Raw genomic sequence first — 27,531 nt, forward strand, 5'->3', positions numbered from 1 at the left:
AAGTTGTCCTCTGACCACATACTTACTTACTCTGGCGTACACCCACAGTAATTTTACTTATTTATTTGTCTTTAAAACAAGGTCTCACTACGTAACCTTGGCTAGCCTGGACCTCATATATTCCAGGCTAGCCTTGACTTACAAAGGTTTGCCTGCTTCTGCTTCCCAAATACTGGATTAAGGGTGTCTGCCACTGTGCCTGGTGCTCTCTCTATACACACACACACACACACACACACACACACATATAAAACCCTATATTCCTGTGTTTCATTGGTTAGCCAGCTTAAGTGATGTCTTAAAATGACATCCAAGGTTGGCCTCCAACCTCCACACACCTGCATGTTCTGCACACCCATGTGAATACCCACATACAAGAGAACACACACACACACACACACACACACACGTTCACGGAAGAGAGAGCTGCCTGTTAGGAGAAGTTTAGGGAATCAGTGTAACTAGTTTCCAGCTAAAACCTTTTTCCCCCCCTTAAAAAGGAAACTTCAAGCTTAAGTTACTTTAAATGGTAGCATAGAACTCTGGAACATTCCGTTCTATGGTCTTATCCTACTGAGCGAAGCCAGTGTTTTCCAAATCACCACCTATGGCGCTAAGTTCCCATAGCTTTGCCACCTGCCGAGGATTTTTATTTTTATTTCTCCCTAGACTTCCAGCTTTAGGTCTCGAATGCCCACTTACTTTTAGAAGATTGGTAAACAGATGGACTGTGTCAGTATGAGATCTGCTCTGGGCGTTAGAATACTCTCAGGTAGTTGTTATCCGTTACCATTTCATGGTCCCCGAGGCTCTGAGCCCCTGTGTAGCTGTGACATGTGCTTCGTGCAGGTGTATCTAGAATCTTGTCTTTTTTTTTTTTTTTCCTTTTTTAATTAACCTGTCAGCAGCAATGTAATCAATCTTGCCTGCAGTGGCTGTGGTTTCTTTCTAGTACCTCGGATTATAACACCCCTGGTCCCTTTCCAACTCAGCAACCAGAACAAACTTTCAACGTTGGATGACTGGCCATGTGATCTGTGTTCAAAACCCTGGGATGGCCTCCTGTCCAATCAGAATAAAATCGGCTCTCCGTGCTGGCCGCTGCTCCCCATTTCCAGGTGGCCCTCAGCTGCCCACTCCAGGGTCTTGGCACTTGCTCATCTTTTTGCCAGTTGCCTCGAGGAAACTCACTGGCCTCTTGGGAGCCTGTGTTTCATTTGTGAGTGGCATAAAGAGAGCCTCTCCAGTCTTCCTACTTGACAAGGGGGTAATCTCAAGTGTCCATCTGTTTCTACTATGGTTTCTTTTTTTCTTTTTTCCTGCTCTCTTTGAGGCTTTTTTTATGTTTTGGTAGTAATTGTACAGCAAAGGTTTTGCTTAGGTTGGGATAAGGTAGAAAACATTTGCCTACTACATGCCCCTCTGCCCTCCGACCCCATTTATTGTTTTTGAGACACACTCTCCTGTGGCCCAGGCTAGACTCAGGCTCACCATGTAGCTGAGGATAACCTCAAACTTCTGACCCTCTTGCTTCTGCCTCCTAGCTGCAGGGATTAAAGGCATGGGCCCCATGCCCGGCTTGCATGATAGAGCGCTGAACAGGAGCTGCTCTTCGGTCCTCCTGTTTGTGTCCTCGGCCCTAAAGTGCTTTGTACCGACAGAGGTTAGCGGGAAGGGGGTTGGAGGAAGAAGCAAGCCTGGGAACTCCGCACAGAGCTCAGAGCTCCTCCTCGGCTGCCAGGCTCCATTCCACAGCCCATTGACATTGACAGGGAGCCGCGAAGCCTGGGACTGCTAGGAAGTGGAAACTCGGTCAGCTGGGAGACAGCCTGTTCTTGTTTCCCAGTAGAGCTGCGTCCATGATCCAGTCAGATCTGGCTTAAAAACAGAGTGGGTTCCAGGACAGCCTGTTTGTGACAGGGTTTCTCTGTCTCAAAAACACTAAAACAACAACAATGAAAAACTATGACCTCTTCTTTTTTTGAACTATATTCTGTTGAGTAATGCTTTGAAAAAAAAAATAAGGTCACTAACTAGAAATAAAAATTGGAAAATTTGACTAAAACTTAGTGAATTTTTTAACTGAGACAGTCTTTGCTGTGCACTGACTTGCTGATACTTCTGTGTAGCTCAAGCAATTTGCTCCAGTCTCGCTGAACACTGGGACTAGAGGGGTCTCCCCCTACACCCAGGTTTTATTTATGGCAGGCTCTCTGAGTTGCCCAGGCTGACCTTGAACTCACTCTGTAGCCCAGGCAGGCCTTGGATTTTTGATCCTCCTGAGGAGCTGGGATTACAGGCCTGAGCCACCATATTGTTTGGTTTTTGGCTCTTTTAGGGGGCGAGGCTGCCACCCAGCTCCCTAATAAATCACACATGGGGGTTTATTCTTACTATGAATGCCCAGCCTTAGCTTGGCTTGTTTCCAGCCAGCTTTCCTTAACTTATCCTGTCTACCTTTTTTTTTTTTTTTTTTTTTTTTTTTTTTTTTTTTTTTCGAGACAGGGTTTCTCTGTGTAGCTTTGCGCCTTTCCTGGAGCTCACTTGGTAGCCCAGGCTGGCCTCGAACTCACAGAGATCCGCCTGGCTCTGCCTCCCAAGTGCTGGGATTAAAGGCGTGCGCCACCAACGCCCGGCTCCTGTCTACCTTTTGTCTCTGGGTTTTTCCCATTCTCTTACTTCTGTAAATCTTACTCTTTCTCCATGACTTGCTGTGTAGCTGGGTGGCTGGACCCTGGAGTCCTCCTCCTTCTCTGGCTCCTTTCCCTCCTCCATCTCTTCTTTCTCCCAGTTTTCTCCTTCTATATATCCTCTCTGCCTGCCAGCCTGCCCATCCTTTCTCCTGCCTTGCTATTGGCCGTTCAGTTCTTTATTAGACCATCAGGTGTTTTACACAGGCACAGTCACACAGCTTCACAGAGTTAAACAAATGCAACATAAACAAAAGTAACACACCTTAAAATAATATTACACACCACCACCAGGCCCAGCTTTTAGCACATCGATAGGCTGGTCCAGAGAATCTAGTTCCCGTGTTTGTCTACACCTGCTGATGTCAGCAGTGTGAGCGCATGGAGAAGCAGAGCCGAGAGGGTCCCAGTTAGAGGCAGGCTGCAGAGTGCCAGCTTCTGTTTGTATGTCAAGTGTAGTTAAGGTGGGCACTAGGAAAGGCAGATACAAAACTGGCTCTCCAAGGGACGTGAGTCCCGTGGGTAATTTGGATATGCATTTATTGGTATGATTTAGTTGACTGGATGCTGTAAAGTATTGAAATAGGTATCCTGGTAAACTGGTTTTTTGTTTTATTTTGTTTTTTGTTTTTTTATTTTTTGAGACAGGGTTTCTCTGTGTAGTTTTGCGCCTTTCCTGGAGCTCACTTGGTAGCCCAGGCTGGCCTCGAACTCACAGAGATCCGCCTGGCTCTGCCTCCCGAGTGCTGGGATTAAAGGCGTGCACCACCCCCCACCCCCCACCCCTCACCCCCCACCCCCCCTACTCCCTGGCCATTATCTTGGTTTCTTAAGAGGTTATCTCTCCTTTATCTCTCTCCTCTCTCTGTCTCCCTCATCTCAACCCCCACCTCCCTCCCTCTGAGATGGCTCACATATTCTAGTCTGGCTACAAACTTGCTATGTGACTGAGGATGGCCTTGAATTTCGGCTCCTCCTGCTCCACTCCCTGGGTGCTGGGATTGTAGGCTTTTGCCACCCACCACTCCTGTCTAGGTTTTTTATTTTGTCTTTTTGAGACGGTCTCACCTTACAACTCTGACTGACTTGAAACTTGCTATTAGACCAGGTTGGCAACTCTCCTGCCTCGGCTTCCCAGGTGCTGCTGGGGTTGCAGGTGTGTGTCACTGTGCCTGGCCTAAATTCCTTTGTAAGGAGAATTGTTTCTTGAATTAGGATACAATAAATTCATGATGAGTTTGGAGTGGTGTGCTTTGATCTGTCCCTCATCCTCTTGTGACACTCTGTGACTGGTCACACTAGAGTGGGTTGAGAAGTTATAAACCAGAGTTCTCTGCTCTAAAGGCTTCTTTTTTTTTTTTGGTTTTTTGAGACAGGATTTCTCTGTGTAGCTTTGCGCCTTTCCTGGAACTCACTGTGTAGACCAGGCTGGCCTCGAACTCACAGAGATCCGCCTGCCTCTGCCTCCCGAGTGCTGGGATTAAAGGCATGCGCCACCACTGCCCGGCCCTCTAAAGGCTTCTTAAGACAGCATGTGGAGAGTGGAAATGCTGAAGAAGAACAGAGCCTTCCGGAAGCGTCCAAGTTTTCTTTTATTCACTGTGGGATTACGGGTGCCATCCTCATCCTTGGATTCATTTTGTTTTTAGAGGGTGGAACCCAGGGCCTTCCTTGCACATTCTAGTCATGTGGTCTACCACTGCACTGCACTTCCACCCCAGCTAAGATTTTAACTTTTTGTTGTTGTTGTTGCTTAATTGTGTGGGTGCACGAGTGTGTGGCAGGATCAGATCCAATTCCCCTGGAGCTGGGGTTGGTTGCAAATGGTTGTGAGCTCCCTGATGTGGGTGCTGGGACTCCAGCTTGGAGTCTTAACTGCTAAGCTGCCCCGTCAGTCTCCAACTGAGATACTGTAAATCACCTCTCCCCACGCTTACCTCTTGGTTCAGTCACTGTCAGTAGACGTTAGAGACCGATCCAGGTTAAACTGAGGCCTGGGAAATGGGTGGGGAGGCGGTGAGATATGGCACACCAGATAATAGCCATCGGTGAAGGTGACTAATTTCCAGGAGGTGCATCCAGTGACCTGCCTCACTTATACCTGTGAAAGAAGCAGTAACTCACACCTCTTCTTTCCCCTCTAGGCAAATAAGGGAGCGGCTGAAGAGCCAGGTTACTCACATGAAGGAGCAAGTTCCTGGCTTCACACCTGGCCTGGCCATCCTGCAGGTAATGTAACACCCTGCTCCCTTAAATGCCATCTTTACCCAGACTCTCCCCAGGGCCAGGGGCAGCAGCATCTCAGACTTCTCTTGGGAAACCTCAAACGCACCATAGTTTCTCATGGTGGGCTCCCTTCTGCAGCCCAGCTTCCGGGTGCCGGTTTATCCTGCTCTATGCTCATTTGTTGGGGTGCCCTTTCTCTAGGCACGTTTGTCTTTTTTGTTGGTTTGGAGACAGGGCCTCCTGTATCCCAGGCTGGCATCGGAGTTGCTATATAGGCCAAGATGACCTTCAACTCTGTAATCTTCCCGCCTCCACCTCCCAGGCGCCGGGGTTGTAGGCATGCGCCACCTTGTCTAGTTTTGTGTGGTGCTGGGGATGGAACTCAGGGCTTCCTGCATGCTGGGCAAGCCCTCCACCCGCCAAGCTGCATCATTAGCCCTGCCCCTTAGGTCTTAGGACCCTTTGTACTCTTTTTTTTTGGTTTTTCGAGACAGGGTTTCTCTGTGTAGCTTTGCGCCTTTCCTGGGACTCACTTGGTAGCCCAGGGTGGCCTCGAACTCACAGAGATCCGCCTGGCTCTGCCTCCCGAGTGCTGGGATTAAAGGCGTGCGCCACCACCGCCCGGCCCCTTTGTACTCTTAAAATTTAAAGAGCTCATGGAACTTAGCTGCTAATAGTTACATATTGGAAATAAAATTTGAGATTTTGTGTGTGTGTGTGTGTGTGTGTGTGTGTGTGTGTGTGTGTGTGTGTGTGTGTGTGTGAAGTACATTTAACCCTTTCGTTAAAAGATTTTTTTTAACCCTTTTGCTAAGAGATTTTTTTTTTTTTTTTTTTTAAAGACTGGGTCTCACTGTGTAGCCCTGGCTAGCCTGAAATTCCCCGGCATCTAACTCAATGAGCTCTATCCACCTGCCTACTCCTGCGTGCTGGGATTAGAGGTGTGCACTACCATGCCCTGCCCTAAAGGATTTCTTGTTTTTAATTACCTGTGTAAGTCTGTATCCTTGTGTTGGTATGTGTGCATGCAAATGTGAGTACCTCTGGAGGCCACAAGGAGCTGTCAGGTGCCCTGGAGCTGGCCTTAGTGATGCTTGTAAGCTCCCCACATGGGTGCTGAGAACCATGTTCTGTTCCTCTGTAAGAGCAGCGAGTGCTTTTAACTGCTGAACCAGCATCCCCCCCCCCCCAAATTAAGTGTTAAGTAGACTTTATTTCAAAATGGCCAATAGGAACTCTTGGTATGTTAACATAAACATTATGGGGAGAGAGCTTTGTCTGAGACAGGCCCTACTCTGTACCCTAGGCTGACATTGAACTTCAGATCCTCCTGCCTGGGCCTCCTTAGTACTGAGATTCTAGGTGAGTACCACCATACCCAGTTTAGAACAGTTTGGTAGCAAAATCTGGGGAGAAGACATGAATTACATGTTCACATTTTGAGTTCATTTATTTGGTGTGGCTGCATGTGTGTGCATGTGTGCACTCTTAAGGAAGTGTGTGCATGTGAGCACTCTTGTGGAAGTCAGAAGATGACTTTCCGGAGTTGTCTTCATGAGGGTGACTCTTGCTGTGGTGACACACTGTGAAGAGAAGCAGCTTGGAGAGGAAAGGCTTGTGTGGTTTATACGTCTAGAATCCCAGTCCACGGAGGGAGGTGAGGGCAGGAACTCAAGCTGGCAGGAACTTAGAGGCAGGCGCTGATGCAGAGGCCAGGGAGGAGTGCTGATTACTGGCGTGCTCTTCGTGGCTGCCTCAGCCTGCTTTCTTGTAGTACCCAGAACCACCAGCCCAGGGATGGCACCACCCACCATGGGCTGGGCCCTTCCATATTAATCACTAATTTAAAAAAATGTCCTACAGACTTGTCCATAGTCCAATCTTCTGGAGACATTTTCTCAATTGAGGTTCCGTCCCTCTCGGATGAGGCTAGCTTGTGTCAAGTTGACATAAAAACTATCCAGTACAGGAGTCATTTCTCCTTCCACTGTGTGGGTCTTGGACCAAATTCAGGTCTTCAGGTTTGGTAACGGGTGCTTTTTCCCACTGAGCCATCTCGAAAACTTTGCACTGTTGTGTGTAATAGAAGAGCTGGATCCTCTTCTGTTTCCACGTTGGTCTCTGGCTGTGTGCTGTTCTGATTGAAATATGTGAAGAAAACCTGGCTGGATTTGGAGCTCAGTGGTAGAGCACTCACCTAGCATGTAGGAGGCTCTAAGTTTAATTTGTAACACGCACGCACGCACGCACACACGCACAGGCATGCGCACAATTGGCCTCGTACCACTTGTCTTAGTTAGGGTTTCCATTGCTGTGATAGAACCCCATGACCAAAAGCAACCTGGGAAGGAAAGGGTTTATTTCAGATTACAGTTCTACATCACAGTCCAGCACCAAAGGAATTCAGGACAAGAACTGACGCAGAGGTCATGGAGGAGTCCTGCTTACTGGCTTGCTCCCCAAGGCTTACTCAGCCTTCTTCCTTACACATCCCCAGACCACCTAAGCATAGGCTTGCACCATCCACAATGAGCTGGGCCCTCTTACATCGGTCACTAATTAAGAAAATGCACCACAGGCTAGCCCACAGAGCAGTCTGGTGGGTCCACATTCTCAGTTGAGGCTCCCTCCTCTCAGATGACTCTAGCTTGTGTCAAGCTGACATAAAACTAATCAGCACCCCGAGAGTCAACACAGTTTTATTTTTGTTTTTTTAGTGTTTTTTTTGTTTTTGAGACAGGATTTAGCACTTCAATTGAACTTGCCTGGACTACGTGGCCATGTTGGCCTTGGACTGGTAGCCACCCTCTTGCCTCATCCTCCCGAGTGCTGGGATTGCAAATGTGTAGCACCATGCCCAGCTCAGTTGTTCATTTTTAGAAAGTATTTGCAAACTACTCAAGCCTGAGTAATCATTGTTTGTCAGTTCTTTCAAGAAAAGTTGGGGGAAATGCATCTGGTTCATCTGGCAAGGCAAAATAGCACAAATGCTTTGCCTATTAATAGCCCCGAGCTTCCTTCACAGACAGCAGGCAGGAGTGCTTGGGGACTTCCTGATTCTTTACATGGAATCCTGAAAAGACTCCCAGGTTGAGGTTGAATAGCATCAGTAATCGGTATTGCTTGTCAAGAGCATTCCTCAGTGAAACTGCCGTCTGTTTTCCTGAGGGACCACTGTGGTGGTACTGTGTTCCCCAAAACATTGCGCATCCTTATCTGGGGTCAGAGAACAGAACAGCCACTAGATATATAGGCCAGAAAATGGTGGCACACACACCTTTAATCCTAGCATTCCAGAGGCAGAGATCCATTTGGATCTCTGTGAGTTCAAGGCCACATTGGAAACAGCCAGGCGTGGTACAAGAGCCTTTAATCCCAGGAAGTGATGGCAGGAAGTGGAAAGGTATATAAGGCGTGAGAACCAGGAACTAGAGCTGTTTAAGCCTTTAGGCTTTTGAGCAGCACAGTTCAGCTGAAACCCATTCTGGATGAGGACACAGAGGCTTCCAGTCTGAGGAAATAGGATCAGCTGAGGAATTGGCGAGGTGAGGAAGCTGTGGCTTGTTCTGCTTCTCTGATCTTCCAGCGCTGACCCCAGTACCTGGCTCCAGGTTTGATTTTATTAATAAGAACTTTTGAAATTCGTGCTACAGACCACAACAGGGTAGGAGACATGGGAAAGTGGTGGGGTCTGTGTCCTTGGATTGATTTGTGCCGCCACCAGCAGACTTACCCACTGTTACGTTTGTACCAGCAATACAAAAGTCACCACACACACACACACACACACACACACACACACACACACACACACACACGGCACATGGCATCACACTCTGTAAAGGTTGTCAGAATTTAAAAGGAAATTGCTTATGGCAAACCTTGACAAAGAGGTACACAAAGGGACAGTTGTCACACATGACTGCTTCATAACTGTGTCATCCAAGTCTCTATCAATACACCACAACCTAGCTGGGCAGTGGTGGTGGTGGTGGTGGTGGTACACGCCTTCAATCCCAGCACTCGGGAGGCAAAGACAGACAGATCTCTGTGAGTTCGAGGCCAGCCTGGTCTACAGAGTGAGTTCCAGGAAAGGCGCAAAGCTACACAGAGAAACCCTGTCTTGAAAAACCAAATAAACAAACAAACAAACAAATAAATAAATAGAATACACACACACACACACACACACACACACACACCCCACAACCTTCCACAAAAACACGACCTAATACAGAAAACATTTCTGCAAGGCTATCTACCTAGCAACTAACTACCTGCAACTAACTGCCTGTCTAGCTTAGTCTGACATCCAGATACTACCCATGTGGCCCAAGCTTACCTTGAAGTCCTGCCTCAGTCTCCAGAGTGCTACAGTTACGGGTATTCAGCACCAGACTTGGCTGCCAACCTTGCTGTGGGTCCTTGTAGCCAAGGGATTGTTGTTTAAGAACCACTTAAGGGATTCTGATTTTACATGTAATAGTCATGTCTTCCTTTGCCTCCCTGATTTTACTATGGCAGGTGTATTTCCACTGCAGTATTCATTTCTCTCTGGAGAATTGCTCTCCATTTGTTATTCAGATTGATGAGGGGTTTTGTTCTTGTTTTGTTTTAAATCTCTCATACAATACATCCCCATGGCCATTTCCCCCCCTCCACTCTACCCAGCCCCTTCCCCTCCCCCATCCACTTTTCCATTTCCCTTCAGAAAAGAAAAGAGCAGGCCTCCCAGGGATATCAACTGAACACAGCATAACAAGATGCAATAAGACTAGGTACAAACCCTCACATCAAGGCTGGAGACGAGGCAACCCCAGCAAGAGGAAAAGGGTCCCACAAGTAGGAAAAGAGTCAGAGACATCCCCCACTCCCACTGTTAGGAATCCCACAAGAACACCAACCTACACAACCATACCGTATATGCAGAGGACTTAGCGCAGACCCGTGCAGGCTCCATGATTGCCCCTTCAGGCTCTGTGAGCCCCTATGAGCCCTACTTAGTTGATTCTGTGGGTCATGATCTCCTGGTGTCCTCACTCCTGGCTTCCACAATTCTTCCTCCCTCTCTTCCACAGGGCTTCCCTGAGCTCCAAGGGGAGGGACCTGATGGAGATCTCTAATTTGGTCTCTCTCTCTGCCTAATGTTTGGCTGTGGGTCTCTGGATTAATGAGTTTTATGAAGACCGTTACACTCTTCTTATAGGAACCCTCATTTTAAAGAAAGATTATCATTTTGATTCGTTTTAATGATACCCCTCCCTCCACACACATTTTTAGTCAGGTTCTCACTATGTAGACCAGGATCAATCAAGTTCTATTGGTCATCCTGCTTCTGCCTCCCACGTGATGGTATTACAAGCATGTATCATCACATTTGTACATTAATGTACGCATTAATGTAGTTCAGTATAATCTTTCTTGCTTGCTTGCATTCATTCATATTTTCAGGCAGGGTCTTTACTATGTACCTCTCGCTAGCCTGGAACTGACTGGGTAGTCGTATAGGCTGGCCCTGAACTCACAGCAGCCCTCATGCCTCCACCTCTCACGTGCTGGAATTGTGATCCTGTGCTCTGCTTTTCCATCCTTTTCTTTCCTTAATTGACCTAGAGCTTCGTGAGGGAATACTGCCAAGCTCCGCTCTCTCTCTGTCCAGTTTTCTCCCTGATCTCAAGATTCATCCATCCCACAGGGAGGCAAACATTTGCCTGGGCAGATGAACAGATGAATGTCTGAAGGATTGGTTTGGATGGCAGAAACAGCTTCCATTTGAAACTTCGTCAGAATTCCCATCTTCCCTGTCCCACATTCTCTCTGCATGTCTGCACAAACACCGTTTAATTCCTTGCTAAGCTTCTGTCCCTTATTCATCAAAAATTTCAGAATGAGTGGTCGTTAAATACCGCCTCCCCGGCCCACAGTGCTATTTACCTACACAGCCTGAGCAGAGCAGGAATGCACACTCAGAAGGCTCTGCCTACTGTGCTCCGTGCTGTGGTGGCTTTTCCTTTTTTTTCCCTTCCTCAAATAACTAAGAACCAAGATTCGTGTGGTGGGTGTATACCTGGTACATTTGGGGACTGGTTACTTCTTGACTTCATCTTAATTGTTTGTTGTGGGAAGAAATAAATGTCAAGAATGGTGTCTGTGGGTTGGAGGTGTAGCTCAGTCGTAGAGCACTTGCATGCACCAGGCCCTGGGTTTATCCTCAGCACTGCAAAAGAGCGGGGAAGAAAGGAAAGGAAGAAAAGAATTCATTTCTGTAAATCATTGGACTAAGCTACGTCCCTGGGTCCAGCAGTTCAGTGAGAGGTCAAAATGGAGTCGGTCATGCAGACGATCAGTGCCACTGAGCTATTTACCTAGCCTGAGAGAAAACAGCCAAATGGCCCGGACTGGCCGTTTTCAGTTGTAACCTGACGTTGCCCAGTCTGCTATCCGACTGACTCCCTGCCCGTCACCTTCCAGGGAAAGTGACTTTGAAATGATGCATGCACCTCTCTCCTCCTTTCCTGTTTTCCTTAACCCTTTCGGTCTACAAAGCCAACCCCTGCTTTATGATGTGAAGTGTGCTTCATTATAGACTTGCAAAGAAAGCCAGTTAAGCTCTTTAAACTGTTGTGATTTTTTTTCTTTTCTCTTCCTCCTTCAGTGTTATGTTTTGTTTGGAAAGGGTCTTGTGTGTCTCAGACTGGATGGCCTGGAACGTCTAATCCTTCTGTTTCTACCTCCCACGTGCTGGGATTATAGCTGTGTGCCAACGTACCCGGCATAATTTCTTCCTCTAGCCAAACCTTTGCTTGGCAATAATCTTTAAAACTGACCTCAGATTTATTGATTTTGCAAGTGTCTACTGTAGCCTAACAATTCCTGCTGCTTATTCTTTCAGCGATGAATCAGTGGCATGAATGCTCCAGGCTGGCTCTTTGGCTACATAAAATTGTCATCGCATCTTTTCCCAGACCTCTCGTCTTTTTTGCCCTCTGGTTTTGACATCTTCCTACACACTCCTGCCAGAGGTCTAAGGTCATCTCTCTCCAAAGCCTGTGTGGTGCACACCTATAATCCCAGCACTGCCAGAGGACTAGGAGTTCAAGGCCAGCCTGTTCCTGCGAGAGACCATGTCTCCAAAACAAAACAAAATCTCATTCCCATAGGGCTATTGTGCTGTGGAATCTGCTTCTTGGATCTTGGAATCTGTTCCCCGCTTTAGATCCCTGTCCCTCCCACTTGGGGTCACCCTCGTGACTATTCACCGGTTTCCTGTTTCTAGTCTGAACACCTTCCTCCTCTTTTTTAAATGTGTGAATGGGCTTGGCTATATGTCTGCGCATCACATGCGTACCTGGTACCCATGGAGGTCAGAAGAGACCACTGAGCCCCCTGGAACTAGAGTTCACAGATGGCTGTGAGCTGCCCTGTGGGTGCTGGGAACCAAATCCAGGTCCTCTGGAAGAGCAGCCAGTGCTCTTCACCTCTGAGCCGTCTCTCCAGCAGGAAACTTGAAACAATACGTAACTAACTCACCCTAGCACAGACAGACCACACTCCCTCTTTACTGATGAGTTGGCAGTACACTTACATAGATAAGTGTTTATTCTGGTTCAGAGGTCCTCTGTAGGTGTGGCTGTACTAATTGTTATATTACCCCTACAAGGTAAAAGCTGCCCTAACAGTAATTGATGCCCCAAACATCTTTGCCCAAAGCCAGTCAGAAAGGATGAGTTTAGCACCCCAACCAAGTACTGGTTCCAAACCCTGCTTGTTTTTCTCATTTGTTACCATAAAAATTAACTCTGCTCTCTGGGCGCTGATGGCCTTTAATCCCAGCACTCGGGAGGCAGAGCCAGACGGATCTCTGTGAGTTCGAGGCCAGCCTGGTCTACAGAGCCAGTTCCAGGACAGGCTCCAAAGCTATAGAGAAAATGTGTCTCGAAAAACTTAAAAAAATAAAATAAAATAAATAAAAACAAAAACTTTGCTCAAGGAAATAAGAAAACAGTTTATTCTGAGCCCATTACAAGACACCATGATAGGTCAGAAATATGGATTCAAATGATTCGCTCCTTCGATCAGAGTGACTTTCCACTGTGGGAAGGTTACATGAACTTTTATAGTCACAAAGAAAGCCATCAGTCACGTTTATAAAATACATAGATCGGCTATCAAGTAGGCGGGCTACACCAAGGCTATCTATTGAGATACTATCTTTGTTGTTCTTAGTTTTAGAGTTCATACATGTCAACTTTGGACCTTTCTAGAGTTTTATCTAGAAGTCATGAGGCAATAAGATTGAGGGATAGCAGTTGGAGCTGTAAAGATAGCCACAGGTCATTTCGGCTCTTAATGCAGCAGTCTCTCCACACTCAAAATGGTCTCCTTAGCCCAGGCAGCAGTCTGCGGGACCTCAGCTCATTAGCATTCTCTTAAAGGGGACGTCCGTGCAGCCAGGGTGATGGGCACAGCTGTCAACTCAGTCCAGACTAAACTCAAACTGCAGGATGTTCATGATCTGGTCCAAGTGTAGACTTGTTGGATTGCCTTTCTTTCTCTTTCTTTGTTTCTCCCTCCCCTCCCTCCCTCCCCCTCCCTCCCTTCCTTTCCAGACTTAATTCACTTTCTGGTATAAAACCCCATGTGGTAGCCACAGCTGAAACCTGGAGCCCTCTAAACGGAGACTCTGGTGTGAGTCACAAGATGGTCAGTGAATTCCTGATAGGGAGACTTGGTGAACAGTCTCTTTCCTAAAGTTGGGCATCAAGTAGCTATAGGTCTTGGACTGAGTGGGGCTTGCCAATCTTGTTTCCATGGTAACCGTTCTGCAGAGGGACAATGGAAGGCTTGGCCAAGATGATGGCCCCTTGGGTGACAGAGGTCACCTTCCTGGAGCACTTACCACCAAGACCAGCATGGCCATTGTAGCCCAAGTCTGCACGGTCTTTAGAACCTCCACCTTTAGGGATGCTCCCATGAAAACATCCATGATCACAGATTCCTCTATAGGCAGGGAGGACAGGGAGATCTCACCCAGGGACTTGATTTTCATGTCCTTGACCAATGGCCCAGCCTGGAGAGGGGATCTATTCCTTGTCTTCCATTTTACCTCCACAAACCTCTGGGGCCTCACCATGGCCCCTGAGATGGCTGAGCTCTCCCAAGCCTGGACCCCCAGTCTTCCTTTTGTACCTGTATCATCTGCCATTTGGTATATTCCTTTGGAAGAGGATGGCGATTTGTGGTTTTGTCTGTCGTCTGTCTGTCTAGACTGGGTTTCATGTAGCAGGAGCTGATGTTGAACCTGCTGTGTAGCCAGGACTGACCTTGGAGTCCACAGCTACCTCAGAAATGCTAGGATTACAACTGTGTGCCCGAAAGTGTAGAGGTGTATGCTCTTGATCCCAGCGCTTGAGGCAGAGGCAGGTAGAGAGCTGAGAGTTCAAGGCCAGCCTGGACTGCACGGTGAGACCCTGTCTTAAAGAGAAAAGAAAAAACAAACCCTAACATACGTGCTGTTTGGCCCATTATAAAAACTATTTGCAAAAGAGTTGAACCAGGCTTTGTAATCTGAGCTTGTGGGAGGCAGAGGCAGGAGGATCAGAGCCAGCCTTGGCTACATAAAAGACTCTAGGCCAGTTTGGGCAACATGAGACCCAACTTGATCTCAAACTCATATCAATCTCCCTCTTGGCTCAGCCCCCTGGGTGCCAGCATTACAGGTGTGCACCACATCTGGCTTATTTTTTGTCTTGTTGGGTCTTCCTGATGGTATGATGCACAACCCCTTTGCAGGAAGGGATTAGCACTGAGGATGAAATGCTTAAGTAACAGTCTTGATAAATCATGTTGGGATTAAGCTGTGTTCTGGGGAACCAGTCTCCCAGCCACCCACTTGACTGCCAGTCAAGAATTTAATGTTCTTCAAACATTCTTGCATCTAGTCTCTCATTCATTATGTAACCAGCTCCTCTGTGAGAGGCTCAGAGCTTAGGGATGTACCTCAGGCTCTGCAGTTGTCTAGCACACAGGAGGCAGGACCAAAAACCAAAGCTAAACCTCCAAGATTCAAGCTCCCCTCTAGGACTCTCCTAAGTTCTCCTAGTTCCTTTGAAGTTCAAATTAGTCAGCAAAGCTGAGAACCAAGCGAATATGGGACGACCAGAGCTGGGAATCAGGGCAGCTGGGAGATCCCAGGGCAGCATCAGGCTATTCACACGGAAAGTTCTGGAAATGTTGTTATGAAGGCCAGGCTTCATCAGCCTGGGGCCTGTGCGGAGGACTTCCCTTAACCAGGACTTTACTCTCTATAGTGTGGAGAGAAGCAAAACTTACTGCAAAGTGGTGTTGACCACCAGAACACGGGAAAACATTTGTGAAATAGATTTTTACAGATAGCTGATTGCAGCGAAGAACTGTAACATGGTCGGGGTGAAAACAGATACAGTGTAGCGGGGTCAGGGTTCAAAGGGTACAGCGGCTCCCACACTGACTGCTGGGAGGTGGGCACCGGTTCGCCCTCTCCCCTGGTCCTGTTCTGTATAAGCTAACTAACAGTTCTAACAGTTTTCACCTCAGTGTGGCTGAACGTGAGTGTTTTCCACTGCCCCCGGGGGGTAGGGGGAAGGTGTGCGGCGGTGCCTTTGGGAACTTCTGCCTCTCTGGTGTCTTTCTGGACTGATGATAATTTCTCAGTTTCAATTACCTGGCCTGTTTTAAGTAACCCCCATTTCTGGTAGCCTATAACACTCCTGCCTTGTTTACAGTTCAGGTACAGTGCAGTAGCAGGTGCATGCCCCCCCCTTTGTGTTTTTTATAGGTTTTTTTTTTTTCTATTTTAAAGATTTATTTATACATATTCCTCCTGCATGTCTGCCTGCAGGCCAGAAGAGGGCACCAGATCTCATTACAGATGGTTGTGAGCTACCATGTGGTTGCTGGGAATTGAACTCAGGACCTCTGGAAGAGCAGCCAGTGCTCTTAACCTCTGAGCCATCTCTCTAGCCTCCCCGCCCCCATTTCTTTTAAAGATGAGTCGTTCTTATTGCCCAGGCTGGCCATTATCTGATGGGTTTAAACACCTCTTTTGCTTCAGCCTCTTGAGTAGCTTGAAACTACAGGTCCACGTCATTGCTTCCAACTTGACATATTTTTCCTCTTGGCATTGTTCATGGGGTTGTATGAGCCCGGTTAGAGGGTACAGAGTACAGCCGCTTGTATTCGCCCCCAGCCTCCTTTGATTCCATAAAAGTTCTCTCCATCAAGAGTGCCACGGCTCAAACAGGCATTTTATCCAAACTAAAACTGCAGAAGTTTCTCTGTACGCTTTGCCTTTCCCTAACCGTCTGATTTGCATCTATTTATTATTCCAGGTTGGCGACAGAGATGATTCCAATCTTTATATAAATGTGAAGCTGAAAGCTGCTGAAGAGGTAAAGCCAGAACACCACCCCCGGCCCACACCCTGTGGGGGACCCCTCCCCTCTGCCACCGGCAGACCCTAATGTAACTGTGGAGCAGGTCTGAGTGGGGTGACCCAGCACAGCTGGCTCTCCCCTGGGTGCTTCTCCCTGCTTTTCCTCCCAGAGAGCCAGCCGGGTGAGTGGATGTGGGGTGATGTTGAGTGCGCTGGGAACGGGTGAGTGGTGCGCCGGCCTGGTTCTTCTCCACACCCGGGTGGAACGCCGCCTGGCCCTCCCGTGTCCGAGTCACGGCCCTTCAAAGAACCAGGCCCTGTCACAGGCCCTTACCTGGTGCCTGTGTTTGTTTCCACAGATCGGGATCAAAGCTACTCACATTAAGTTACCGAGAACGTCCACCGAGTCTGAGGTGAGTGTGGGAACGAGCGGGTTCTCCCGAGCTGAGGTGCCTCCCCTGTCTGCTTCCTTAGTGGAACTTGAGGGGTGAGATACACTTTGCCGACAGAAGACCCCCAGGTTCTTCTTCCTTTCCCTCTCTTCCCCCGTTCAGCATGTGTGTGGTAAACAAACTCAAAGGGACACACTTGTTTTAGGTGTTAAAGTATGTCATCTCCTTGAACGAGGACTCCACCGTGCACGGGTTCATAGTGCAGCTGCCTTTGGATGCGGAGACTCCCATCAACACGGAAACCATCATCAACGCCATTGCACCCGACAAGGATGTGGATGGGTAGGTGCTGCCCACTGGTTTGTTTACTATGCTTCTCTTCTGGAGACATACCACATTTGTTTTTTGAAGAACAGAGGCTTCCTTCCTTCTTCCCAATTCTGACGACTTTGTTTTAGGTTGACTAGCGTCAGCGCTGGGAAACTCGCCAGAGGTGATCTCAGTGACTGCTTCATCCCGTGCACACCCAAAGGATGCTTGGAACTCATCAAAGAGACAGGTAAAAAAAATGAGCAAAACCAGCAACAGGAGGGAGCCGTTTCCTAAGAGCCTTCTAGATACATGGCAAGACAGAGGAAGTGGACCGTAGGGAAATGGACTTGATTGACAAAAAGGGAAAAAAAAAAGCTGAAGAAAATGCTCAGTTTTCTCCCCAGCCCTGTGGAGTATGCACGCTGTTGTTTAACAGCTAGGAAACAGGCTCCGAGCCAGCCTACTTGCAAAAACACCTGTAATCCCAGAACTTGGAAGGAGGATCATGAGTTTGAGGCCCTCCTGGATACGTGAGAACTTGTCTCAAAACCAAAGGCTAAGGTTCAGTTCCCTGCACTAAAAACAAAATAAGCAAACAGACAAAAGGCCGGAGAGGGAGTTTTTGCCCTGAGATAACAGAACCAAGATCTGAAGCCAGGCTTATGTGCATTCAAAGCAAGTTCTTTTGTGTCGAGGTGGGTGGGGTGGGAATCCTAAATGACGGTAAGAATTCAGAGTGCAGAAGTGTAAGTTCCTGTCCCTGGAGCCAGCACCAAGTCCCTGCCAGTGGTTCCAGCAGTAGACAGATGGCTGGAACGGATCTCGTGAACAGTCGCCCTACATTACTTTATTATATAGCTAGTACCTTCGTATTTTAGTTCCATCATGAATGCTTTTAGCAGAGTTTATTTTTTGCAAGGAAATGAGTCCTGTTAGGAAGAAGTAGGTTAGAAGTTTCCAGTGAGGCGCTCGGCCAGCGTTAGTCATGAAGGTTGTCTGCTCTTGGCCAGCAACAGTCAAGCCAGCGGCCTTGGCCCAGCTGTGACAGTTCAGACCTACAATTTATATTCTTCCAGATGTTTGGCCAGTGTTTATTACAGCTTTATAGAGAGGACTCTGATGAGCTACAGCAGATGTGCCTTCCCAGTGTTTCACACGTGAAGCCACTGAAGTCCTAACTTGCTTTAGCTCTCTGCTGAATCCTCACTAGTACAGTGAGATGTGATTGATTGGTAGTGATTGGTTTGCGGTGCTGAGGATGAAACCCAGGGACTCCGGCATGCTAGTCGGCTGCTCTACAGTGGAGCCATGCCTCCAACCCACCAATGCACCTGTTCATCGGTTCAAACTGCGAGGACTCCAGTTCTAGTATGGATAGTCATGGCACTGACATTCTCTAAGTGCCGGTCTTCTGATGACATTGGTTATTGATGATGAGATATCAGAATATTATTATTGAGAGACGTGGTTTAAATCTCACGCTGTCTCAAGCGAAGGTTCATAGCTTTTTGGCCTTGATGGGATAGCGTGGCCGGGCAGAGTGTTACAGAACTCTCTCCTTCCTTCTGTGTGGGCAGCTCCTTTTCCGCCCCCTGCTGGTAACCCCACGCAGCTCCCACCCTGCTCTTGTCTCACAGTCATAGGTAGACCAGGACTGAGGTAGAGCCCGCGTCATCTCTGTGGGACAGCAGGTATCAGTGCCGAAAAGCACATTAGCAGAGTGGGCCTGGTGATCCGTGAGGCGGGGCCGTGAGTTCAAGGCTGAGCTGTGGAGAGACTGATCAGGGCTAAACCAGGCAACTGAGAGTATCTCAAAATAAAAACAAGCCTCGGGGAGTATAGTTCAGTGGAAGAGCCCATGCCTGAGGCCTTGGGTTTGGTCCCCAGCACTGGGATGGGGTGGGGGGGATGTCGATGCCGTGGCAGAAGCGTAAGTGCTGAGTCAGCAAAAAGGTTTTCCTGTCACTTACAGTTGTTCCCATTATCACTTCCCTGCAAATAACCCTGTGGTTCCGGCCCTCAGCCAGACAGAACTTTGGATGAGAAACTGCATGAATACATTCGCCAACTTTGGAAAGCCCCACTGATGCTAATCTAATTTCCTCCTGTGCCGTGACCCCGTTCCTACACCATAGTTTTCATGACTATTTTGCTCATGTAGTTTAATCTGATAACTACTTCCATATGGCTGCTAGCTGTGTGTCGAGGTTTCTTTTTTTGAGTGTAGGATTTCTTCCCACTCCCTTATGACTCAAATGAACAGATCTCGGCCTCAGCAGATCTCCAAACCCCACTGCAGGAAGGACAGTGTCCAAGTCCCAGACTGTGGCTGGAACCGAGGATGTGGATGGCCGAGGGGGCATTCTGAGGAAGACTTCTGTTTGATGCAAAGAATCTGCTTCTGGGCGCTTACGCTCTGTCTCCCACTCGGGTGGCGTGTGTGAGGGAGGGCAGCTGCTTCTCCACCTCTGATGCCTGCCGGCTTCTCTTCCAGGGGTGCAGATCGCCGGCAGGCACGCTGTGGTGGTCGGACGGAGCAAAATAGTTGGTGCCCCCATGCATGACCTGCTTCTGTGGAACAATGCCACCGTGACCACCTGCCACTCCAAGACTGCCGATCTGGACAAAGAGGTAGGAGGTCCAGAGGACAGCAGGCACCCGGCGTGCTTGGGGGCATTCTCTCCCATAGCCCCAGCAACTACTCCGTGCTCCTGGTCTCGCTTTATAGGAGGAAGGAACAAATTCAGATCACGAACTTGCCCACATTTGTGTTTATCCAGCTCATTCCGACCATGTACTTTCTACACCACTCTGCCCCCCTGGCACACAGCAGTATTATGCAGGGAATAATGCCAGGCGGTGAAATGACGTCATGTGCAGATCACCCAGGCATGATGTTGTTGGCCCGTGGGGATGGAGGCGCTCGGGAGGAGGTTGTGGGCATCTTCAGCTGCCCGTTCTCTTTTTATTATTGTTATTTGTGTGGTTAGGCTGAGTTGAACCCCTTACAGGAGGGTGGTATTTTACCACTGAGCTCCATCCTTAGCTCCAGCGGCTTGTTTTGGACTCCAAGAATGTTCGTTCGCACGGCCATGTCCTTGTGAGTGGTGCAGTTTTGTATGTGGGCAGAGAACAAGATGGAGGCCTGGCACCTTCTCTTTAATATTTAAACTGTTCTGTGGTGACGGTGGTAGCAACACATCCCAGAAAAGAGAGTGCCTTCTCCAGGGTTACATAACCAGGAACGTTGTCCTGAGTCCGGCTCCAGACCTGTGCTCCCCCAGCCCCCACAGGGTCTCATTGCCTTTCCCGTTAGGGGAAATAACTGGAAAGGGGGCTTCTGGCGGTATAGGACTGAGCCCGGCATGGGGTACGTCAGCAGCAGCTCTGTGCTTTGCATGGGAGACCTTAGCCAGTATCCCTGAAAGTGTTGTTGATAACTCAAGATTTAATACCACAGCTCAGAATTTTCCTTTCCACTTCTAGGCGTGAGTGTGTGTGATTATTGAATTTCTGAAGTCTTGCTCCCCTCCCCTAGGTAAATAAAGGGGACATTCTGGTAGTTGCAACAGGGCAGCCTGAGATGGTGAAAGGGGACTGGATCAAGCCCGGGGCTGTCGTCATAGACTGTGGGATCAACTACGTTCCCGGTGAGTAGTGCTGGGGCGGGAAATCTTCAGACCTCATTTTATGTCAAGTACTGGGACTTAGTGAGATGGGCTTTGTCGGGAGGTGAGTCGCTGTCATTTGTGAGCTGTCCCGTCTGGTGTCAGAGGTGTGGCTCCCCACGTTCTATACTATCCTCATTTGATTTAGTCCAGAGAGAGTGGAAGAGGAGGCAAACCGCTTGCTTGTTTGTCTGTTTGTCTGTCTGTCTGTCTGTCTGTCTGTCTGTTTATTTATTTGAGATACAGTCTCTTTCTGTAGCCAAACCTGGCCTTGAATTCACGGTTGTCCTGTGCCAGCCTCCTGAATGCTGGGACTCTAGGTGTGCTCATCTGGCCTCTGTTCTGCCTTCATATAGCGGTCATCCTTTATTTTAACAGAGGCAACAGATAGACGTAAATGATGTGCTACAATAGTGTTCCCTTATCAATGATCTTGCTTTCCCTGGTTTTGGTTACTCATGGTCAACTGTGATCCAAAAATATCGAATGGAAAGGTACTACTAAACAGTCAGTGAGGTTGTTTTTAAGACAGGGTCTCACTCTGTAGTCTTGGCTGGCCTGGAAATCACTGTATAGACCAGGCTGGCCCTGAACTCCCAGAGATCTGCCTGCCTCTGCCTCCAGGGTGCTAGGATTAATGGTGAGTATCACCACACCTCAACAGTTCATTGAAATTTAAATGGTTTGCCATCCCGAGGGCTCGATGAAATCTTGTGCCACCCTTCTCTGTCCCGCTTCTTCCTACTTGGGCTTCTTCCTACCTTCCTTTGTCACCTGTGTCCATGCTAACTAACGACACTACTTGCTTGTTAGTCTCTTGGTAACCCCCACTTACCAGATTTGAACTTCCAGCATCCAATTCGGTGGCAAGCGCTTTTACCCACTCAAACATCTCCTTTATCTGTGCGGCACATTGTTCTTTCAAAAGAATTTCCAAGAACAGTACGGGAATACACACACACACACACATATACATATGTGCGTGTATTACGTATATATGTGTGCGTGCACGCTTTAACTGATGAAAGGAACAGTTACTAACTCAGTAACTACTTCAGTGCATTGAGCGCTGTGGCAGGCCTTGGCCTCTGTGAGTGAGTATGGCCCAGTTGTGGGCTCCACCTATTCATTCATTCATTCATTCATTCATTCATTCATTCATTCATTTTGTGGTTGTACATGCTAAGCACAGAACCGTGTACGCACTAAGCAAGTGCTTTCCCATTGAACTATCCCAGCAACCACCCTTCTCTGTGTTTGGAATTTAAATAGCTTCCTCTTCTCTGTGCCAGTTCTTCCTGAGCCATATCTGATTTCCTGTCACCCAGGGATGACCTTTGTCTTCCCAACACCCTTCTCTCCTTGCTCTGATCGCACAGCACTCGGCGTTTCGGGTGTGCCCTGTGTCCTGGGTCCCCAGTCCGCTCCCCAGTGGTCTCGGCGCTGCCCCCTTGTCCCGCGCCCTGCCTTCTGACACTAACCCTCAGCTCTGTTGTTGAGGCGAGCTGCAGCAAGGATAATTTTTTCTTCTTCTTCTCGCTTCCCATCTGAAGTTTAAAATGCAGACACTGAGCTGCCAGGAGCGTTAGTCACTGTCAAGTTCTCCCCGCTTCTAACCTCCCGCCCACTCGGCCCCGCTTTTAAGACAGTAGCTCATAATTGATCACTCATTTTCTGGGTGTAATTATCCAACGGGTGCGGAAGACGTTGCTCTCCTGATCTCCCCGCTGTGAACACTTGCAATGTGACATCTGAGCTCAGTCTGCATACATCTCGGGATCATAAACTACGATGGGCGTTTCAAAGAAAAAGTGAGCGGTGGTGGCACACGCCTTTAATCCCAGCACTCCAGAGGCAGAGCCAGGCGGATCTCTGTGAGTTCAAGGGCAGCCTGGACTACAGAGTGAGTTCCAGAGAAACCCTGTCTCAAAAGAACTGGGAAAAAAAAAAAAAAAAAAAAGATGAGCCGTGAGATAGGAAAGAAAACCATGGACTGGGGATACAGCTCAGAGTTTGCCCAGTTTGTGTTATACGCTGGATTTGATCCATATTACTTCAGGGAGAGGGAGATATTTGTTTATTTACTTTTTAGAGATTAAAAAAAAAAGAAAAAAACCTAGGTCAGGATCTAGAATTCTGTCCATATGTCTGAAACTTTTGATTGCTAAACATTGGTTTCTCATGTAAATGCTGAAATAGCATAGGTGGTCATCGGTATTTTCACCAATCCTAGGTATAGGGGCGCATACAGTTATGTAGGCCAGACTGTTGTTCTCTGAGAATGGTAAAATCCCTGGGTAGGCCAGAGGTAGGCTTCAGGACCTGAAGACTGTTCTTGGAATGTCTTCATTTGATGAAGCAATCTAGTTCACCCCTGGGCCGCTTCTTGCTTCATATCTTTTAAATTGTTTGCTTGAAAATTGAATCTCAGCAGTAGGACAAGAGCTTAGCAAGCACAAGACTCTGGGTTTCATCTTATTAAAAAGATAAGAATTGTTTGTATGATCCACTCAAGGATAAAAGGAATCCATCACTTTACAAATGAATGAATTAATGCATACATAAATGCATCTGTTTTTCTAGTTTTTAAATGTTGATTTGCAGGGTTGGGGAATCAAACTCAGGACCTTGCACATTCAGGGCCAATGCTCTGCCACTGAGCCACATCTCTAGTCACCTCAAAAGAATATGTTTTAGGAATCAAGCAGAGTGAGGAAAGTATTGGTCAGAACTTGAGAATGTGTTTTTCCTGCTTGGCTTACTAGAAAAAGTAATTTGAGAAGCGCTGGTGTTTTATTTAGAAGGGATATGAAAAGAAGGGATTCCCTATCACACCCAGATCTAATCTGCACTCACCCAGTATAATAGCTTCTGTACTGGCCTCTATAGTTAGGGGTCTCCAAATTAAATGTCAAGATCAAACTCTATTGAATTCTATGCTTGGAACTTTCCATTGACAGAGAGAGTCTAGGGTTAGGAATGGATAACCAAAGTGCTGATAAGTGGTCCCTGTCCCACTGACCACACATTACCTGTGAGGCTCTTGTCCCTCCGGCAGCAGGCCATTGAGTCAGCTCTTACAGCGTTTGATTGGTGTGTGCAGGCTCTGGGTGTGTGTGGAAGTCAGAGGGGTCACTTCCTGGAACTGGTCATTGCCTTCACCTTGGTGAGGTGGTTTTCTTTCTGCCGTTCTGTATACCACAGACTAGCTGGCCCCCTGGTTTCCTGTCTCCACCTCACCCTAGAAGTGTTGGGACGACAGGAATACAGCGTCTTACGTGGGTTCTGGGGCTCTGACTCACTCAGCTGGTGTGGCTCCCATGGGCTCTGCTTTTGCTTTATGAACCATCCTTCCCACCTCCTTAGCATTTTGAAATGGCTTTGAGGATGACAAGGAGAATCTTTCTTGTCACAGTGTGCCGCTTTAGCCTCTCGGCAACCTAAAACATTGCGAGCAGGCGTGTGTCAGGCCTTTGCATCTTCAGACCCCAGGTAACGAGGAGCCTCCGAGGGCAGAGCCCACTTGGTGAGAGGGCTTCTTGGCTCTGGGTTGTCTTGTTGTTGGCTACATCTGAAAACTTCCTCTTGGCCACGGAGACACCCTCAAAGAGAAGTGGCAGTGTGGCTACGATTCTACCAAACCCTCCTGGGGGTGACTTAAATGTCTAGGCCTGCCCCCCACCCCACCCCGGCATAGCCTGGAAGGGCACCAGAGCAGGGTGTAGGATGTTCTTTGTGTGAGTGAGCAATGGTGCATCACTGCGTTTGTTCCCTTGAATAACTATTCTTTGCTGGTGAGATTTGTAGTTCTGGTCCTTTTAAGGGAAGTGTAATTATATTCTTTGCCTTGAGCAAGCATTTAAGTAACTGCTGTCTTTGGAACGGGATGTTGGATTGTTCCTTCAGCTCCTGCCTGGAGCTCACTAACTGCTGACAGTTGCTGTAGAAACCGTATCTGGCAGCTGTGACATAATAGTTAAAGCTTTGTATACCTAAAAAAAAATTCCTTTGTAGGCCTTGGCAAATTAACATTTTAAAAGGTCGTCAGTTTTAAGAATAAAACACATATTTTATTTATCACCCGAGACTACAAAAGGATTCTCTGGGATCTGAAAAGCCCCCTTTAGAAAGGATTTATTTTATTTGTTTACTTTTAAATGATTTTAATTTTAATTTCTTGCCATTTACACATCTCATGAGGTCTTTGGGAGAATATAATTTTCTCCCTGGAAAATAGAGAACACCTGCCATCCATCTCACATTGGTGCTGGGGATAGAATCCAGGGCCTGACGCATGCTGGACCAGTGTTCTCCCACCGAACTGCACCTGGCCCTGTCCTGTAGCTTTAATTAAAGCAGACACTTGAGCCTTGCAGGACTAATGCCCGCTTATATTTTCCGTAGATCTTTTTTCTGGGGTGAGGGGGAACCAAATTGCCGTAGTTGGTCACTGAAGTTGGAGATCAACACCATGGTTGTGACTCTCGGCCTTTGCTTTTTCTCCCCTTCTTTCTCTTCCGAACCAGACGATACCAAACCAAACGGGAAGAAAGTTGTTGGCGATGTGGCGTATGACGAGGCCAAGGAGAGGGCAAGCTTCATCACACCTGTCCCCGGCGGTGTGGGACCCATGACCGTGGCAATGCTGATGCAGGTAGGATGCAGAAAGTTCTGATTGTCCCCAAGACCTTCCTCCCTGAAGACACCGCTTAAGACCTGCTCAGAAGTTAGACACAGATGGAGTCTGCTGAGGGGGAACGGGGTGAGAGGACAAAGAAATGGTATCTGTCACATTAGCAGAGGAAGCGGCGCCCTTTCTACAGCCTTTGGGATGTAGCATGAAGTGGAGACACACTGCCTGGCTCCCCGCTTGCTGATGTGGGTGAGACAGAAGCCCCAGAGCATGGCGCCTCCTCACTCACCCCTAGTTGAGGTGTTTTACAAGGGTGATCATGATCTGATTCAGTTGGGGACTCAGCTGTAATGACCTGGGCCTTGGACCTGATTGTGGAGTCAGACTGTTGACCTCTCCAATCTCCATGTCTGTCCCTTTGCCCAGAGCACAGTAGAGAGCGCACAGCGTTTCTTGCAGAAGTTTAAGCCAGGAAAGTGGACAATTCAGTACAACAAGTTGAGCCTCAAGACCCCTGTTCCGAGGTGAGAATGAAATGCCCTTGGTTAGAACTCTTTTGTGGCTGGTTGGGCTTTAACTGCTGGGTATGTGGGTCCATGGCTGCTTCTCCTGACAGCAGTAGATGCGTGGTGGGGGAGGATGTTACTAGTGGGGTTAATTAATTAAAGGCAGTAACTAAAGATCGACACCCATCCTTGTGTTTTTAAAGCGACATTGATATATCACGATCTTGCAAACCAAAGCCCATCTGTAACCTGGCCCGAGAAATTGGGCTTCTCACAGAAGAGGTGGAATTATACGGGGAAACAAAGGCCAAAGTCTTGCTCTCAGCACTAGAACGCCTGAAGCACCAGCCCGATGGGAAATACGTGGTAGTGACTGGGTACGTATGTCCCGTTGCCAGCAAGCGGCCTGTCCATTATCAGCAGCGGTGGCATTTATACTTAGAACACGTGTATGGAAGAACGGTTAGCTCAGTCTTCTACTGGTGGTGGGTTTTGCTTGTTTGTTTGTTTTGTTTTTTGAGACAGGATTTTTCTGTGGTACTCTCTTTGTAGACCAGGCTGGCCTCGATTTCAGAGATCGGCTTGCCTCTGCCTCCAGAATGCTGGGATTAAAAGCATGCACCACCACCACCCAGATCTCTTGTTTAAGGTTTTATTTCTTTAATTTATGAGTGCATGTGAGTGAGTGTGTGTTGGGGTGGGGGGTGCCCACAGACTCCTAAAGAAGCAATTTCTCGGGGTCTGATGGCCTCATTAGCAACAGGGGCATTAGGCATTCATACAGTGCACTTACATGCATGCAGGCAAACACTCATACACATAAATAAGAACAAATAAATACATCTTTTTTTACAGCAGCAGGGGTAAGGGTGGGGGCTGGAGAGATGGCTCAGTGATTAAGAGCACTGGCTGCTTTTCCAGAGGACCCGGGTTCAGTTCCCAGTGCCCATATGGAGGCTCGCAACTGTCTGTACCTCCAGTCCCGAGGAATCTGATGCCCTCTTCTGGCCTCCACAGGCATTGCAAACATGTGATGCACATACATATCCAGGCAAAAACACCCATACACATGAAATAAAAAGTAAATTTTTATAAAAAGAACTTTAAAAATCACAGGATAACGGGGTCAAGTGCTGACTATATTTCTTTCTTATAGTGAGTAGAGCTAAAGTTCTTTTAAGTTGTATTATTGTATACATACGTATACATGCATGTAGGGCTGCTTGTGTGGAAGCTGAAGGACAGTTTTGCGGAGTTGGTTCTTTCATTCCACCTTTATATGGCTTCCGGATAGAACTCAGGATAAGGCTCAGATGTGGAGTCATCTGGTAGACCCAGTTTTTTTTTTTTTTTTTTTTTTTTTTTTTTTTTTTTTTTTAAGTGTTTGAAAATCACAAGTTTTAGAAAAAGGTCTCTCAGGGTTTTTGTTCCTCTTTTTTTTTTCTTTATATTGTGTGTGTGTGTGTGTGTGTGTTTATGTGCGCGTGCGTGCTCTCACGTGTATCTGCAGAGGCCAGAAGAGCATATAGGATTCTCCTGGGGCTAAGCTATAGGGGATTACAAGCCTAGGTGACTTGTTAGGTACGTGGGCGCTGGGACCCAAACTCAGTCCTCTTGAAGAGCGGCAATCGCCCTTAGCCGCTAAGCTCTCTCTCTAGCCCCTTGTTCTTCTTATTAATTTAGGAGTTCTC

At 47.7% G+C, this 27,531-nt stretch overlaps 1 protein-coding gene across 1 annotated transcript in view; it reads left to right on the forward strand.

Moving 5' to 3' along the window:
* Nucleotides 1-27,531, forward strand: part of Mthfd1 (methylenetetrahydrofolate dehydrogenase, cyclohydrolase and formyltetrahydrofolate synthetase 1) — a 73,584-nt gene that overhangs the window by 12,949 nt on the left and 33,104 nt on the right. Inside the window, exons 2-11 of the mRNA XM_028876054.2 lie at nucleotides 4,835-4,919; nucleotides 16,286-16,345; nucleotides 16,689-16,742; nucleotides 16,927-17,063; nucleotides 17,180-17,280; nucleotides 19,528-19,664; nucleotides 20,572-20,683; nucleotides 25,228-25,355; nucleotides 25,761-25,858; nucleotides 26,044-26,217. Coding sequence (XP_028731887.1) covers nucleotides 4,835-4,919; nucleotides 16,286-16,345; nucleotides 16,689-16,742; nucleotides 16,927-17,063; nucleotides 17,180-17,280; nucleotides 19,528-19,664; nucleotides 20,572-20,683; nucleotides 25,228-25,355; nucleotides 25,761-25,858; nucleotides 26,044-26,217 — 1,086 coding nt within the window. The remainder of the gene's footprint in view (nucleotides 1-4,834; nucleotides 4,920-16,285; nucleotides 16,346-16,688; nucleotides 16,743-16,926; nucleotides 17,064-17,179; nucleotides 17,281-19,527; nucleotides 19,665-20,571; nucleotides 20,684-25,227; nucleotides 25,356-25,760; nucleotides 25,859-26,043; nucleotides 26,218-27,531) is intronic.

This window comes from Peromyscus leucopus, chromosome 14 (assembly GCF_004664715.2).
Source record: "Peromyscus leucopus breed LL Stock chromosome 14, UCI_PerLeu_2.1, whole genome shotgun sequence".
Lineage (NCBI taxonomy): Eukaryota > Metazoa > Chordata > Mammalia > Rodentia > Cricetidae > Peromyscus > Peromyscus leucopus.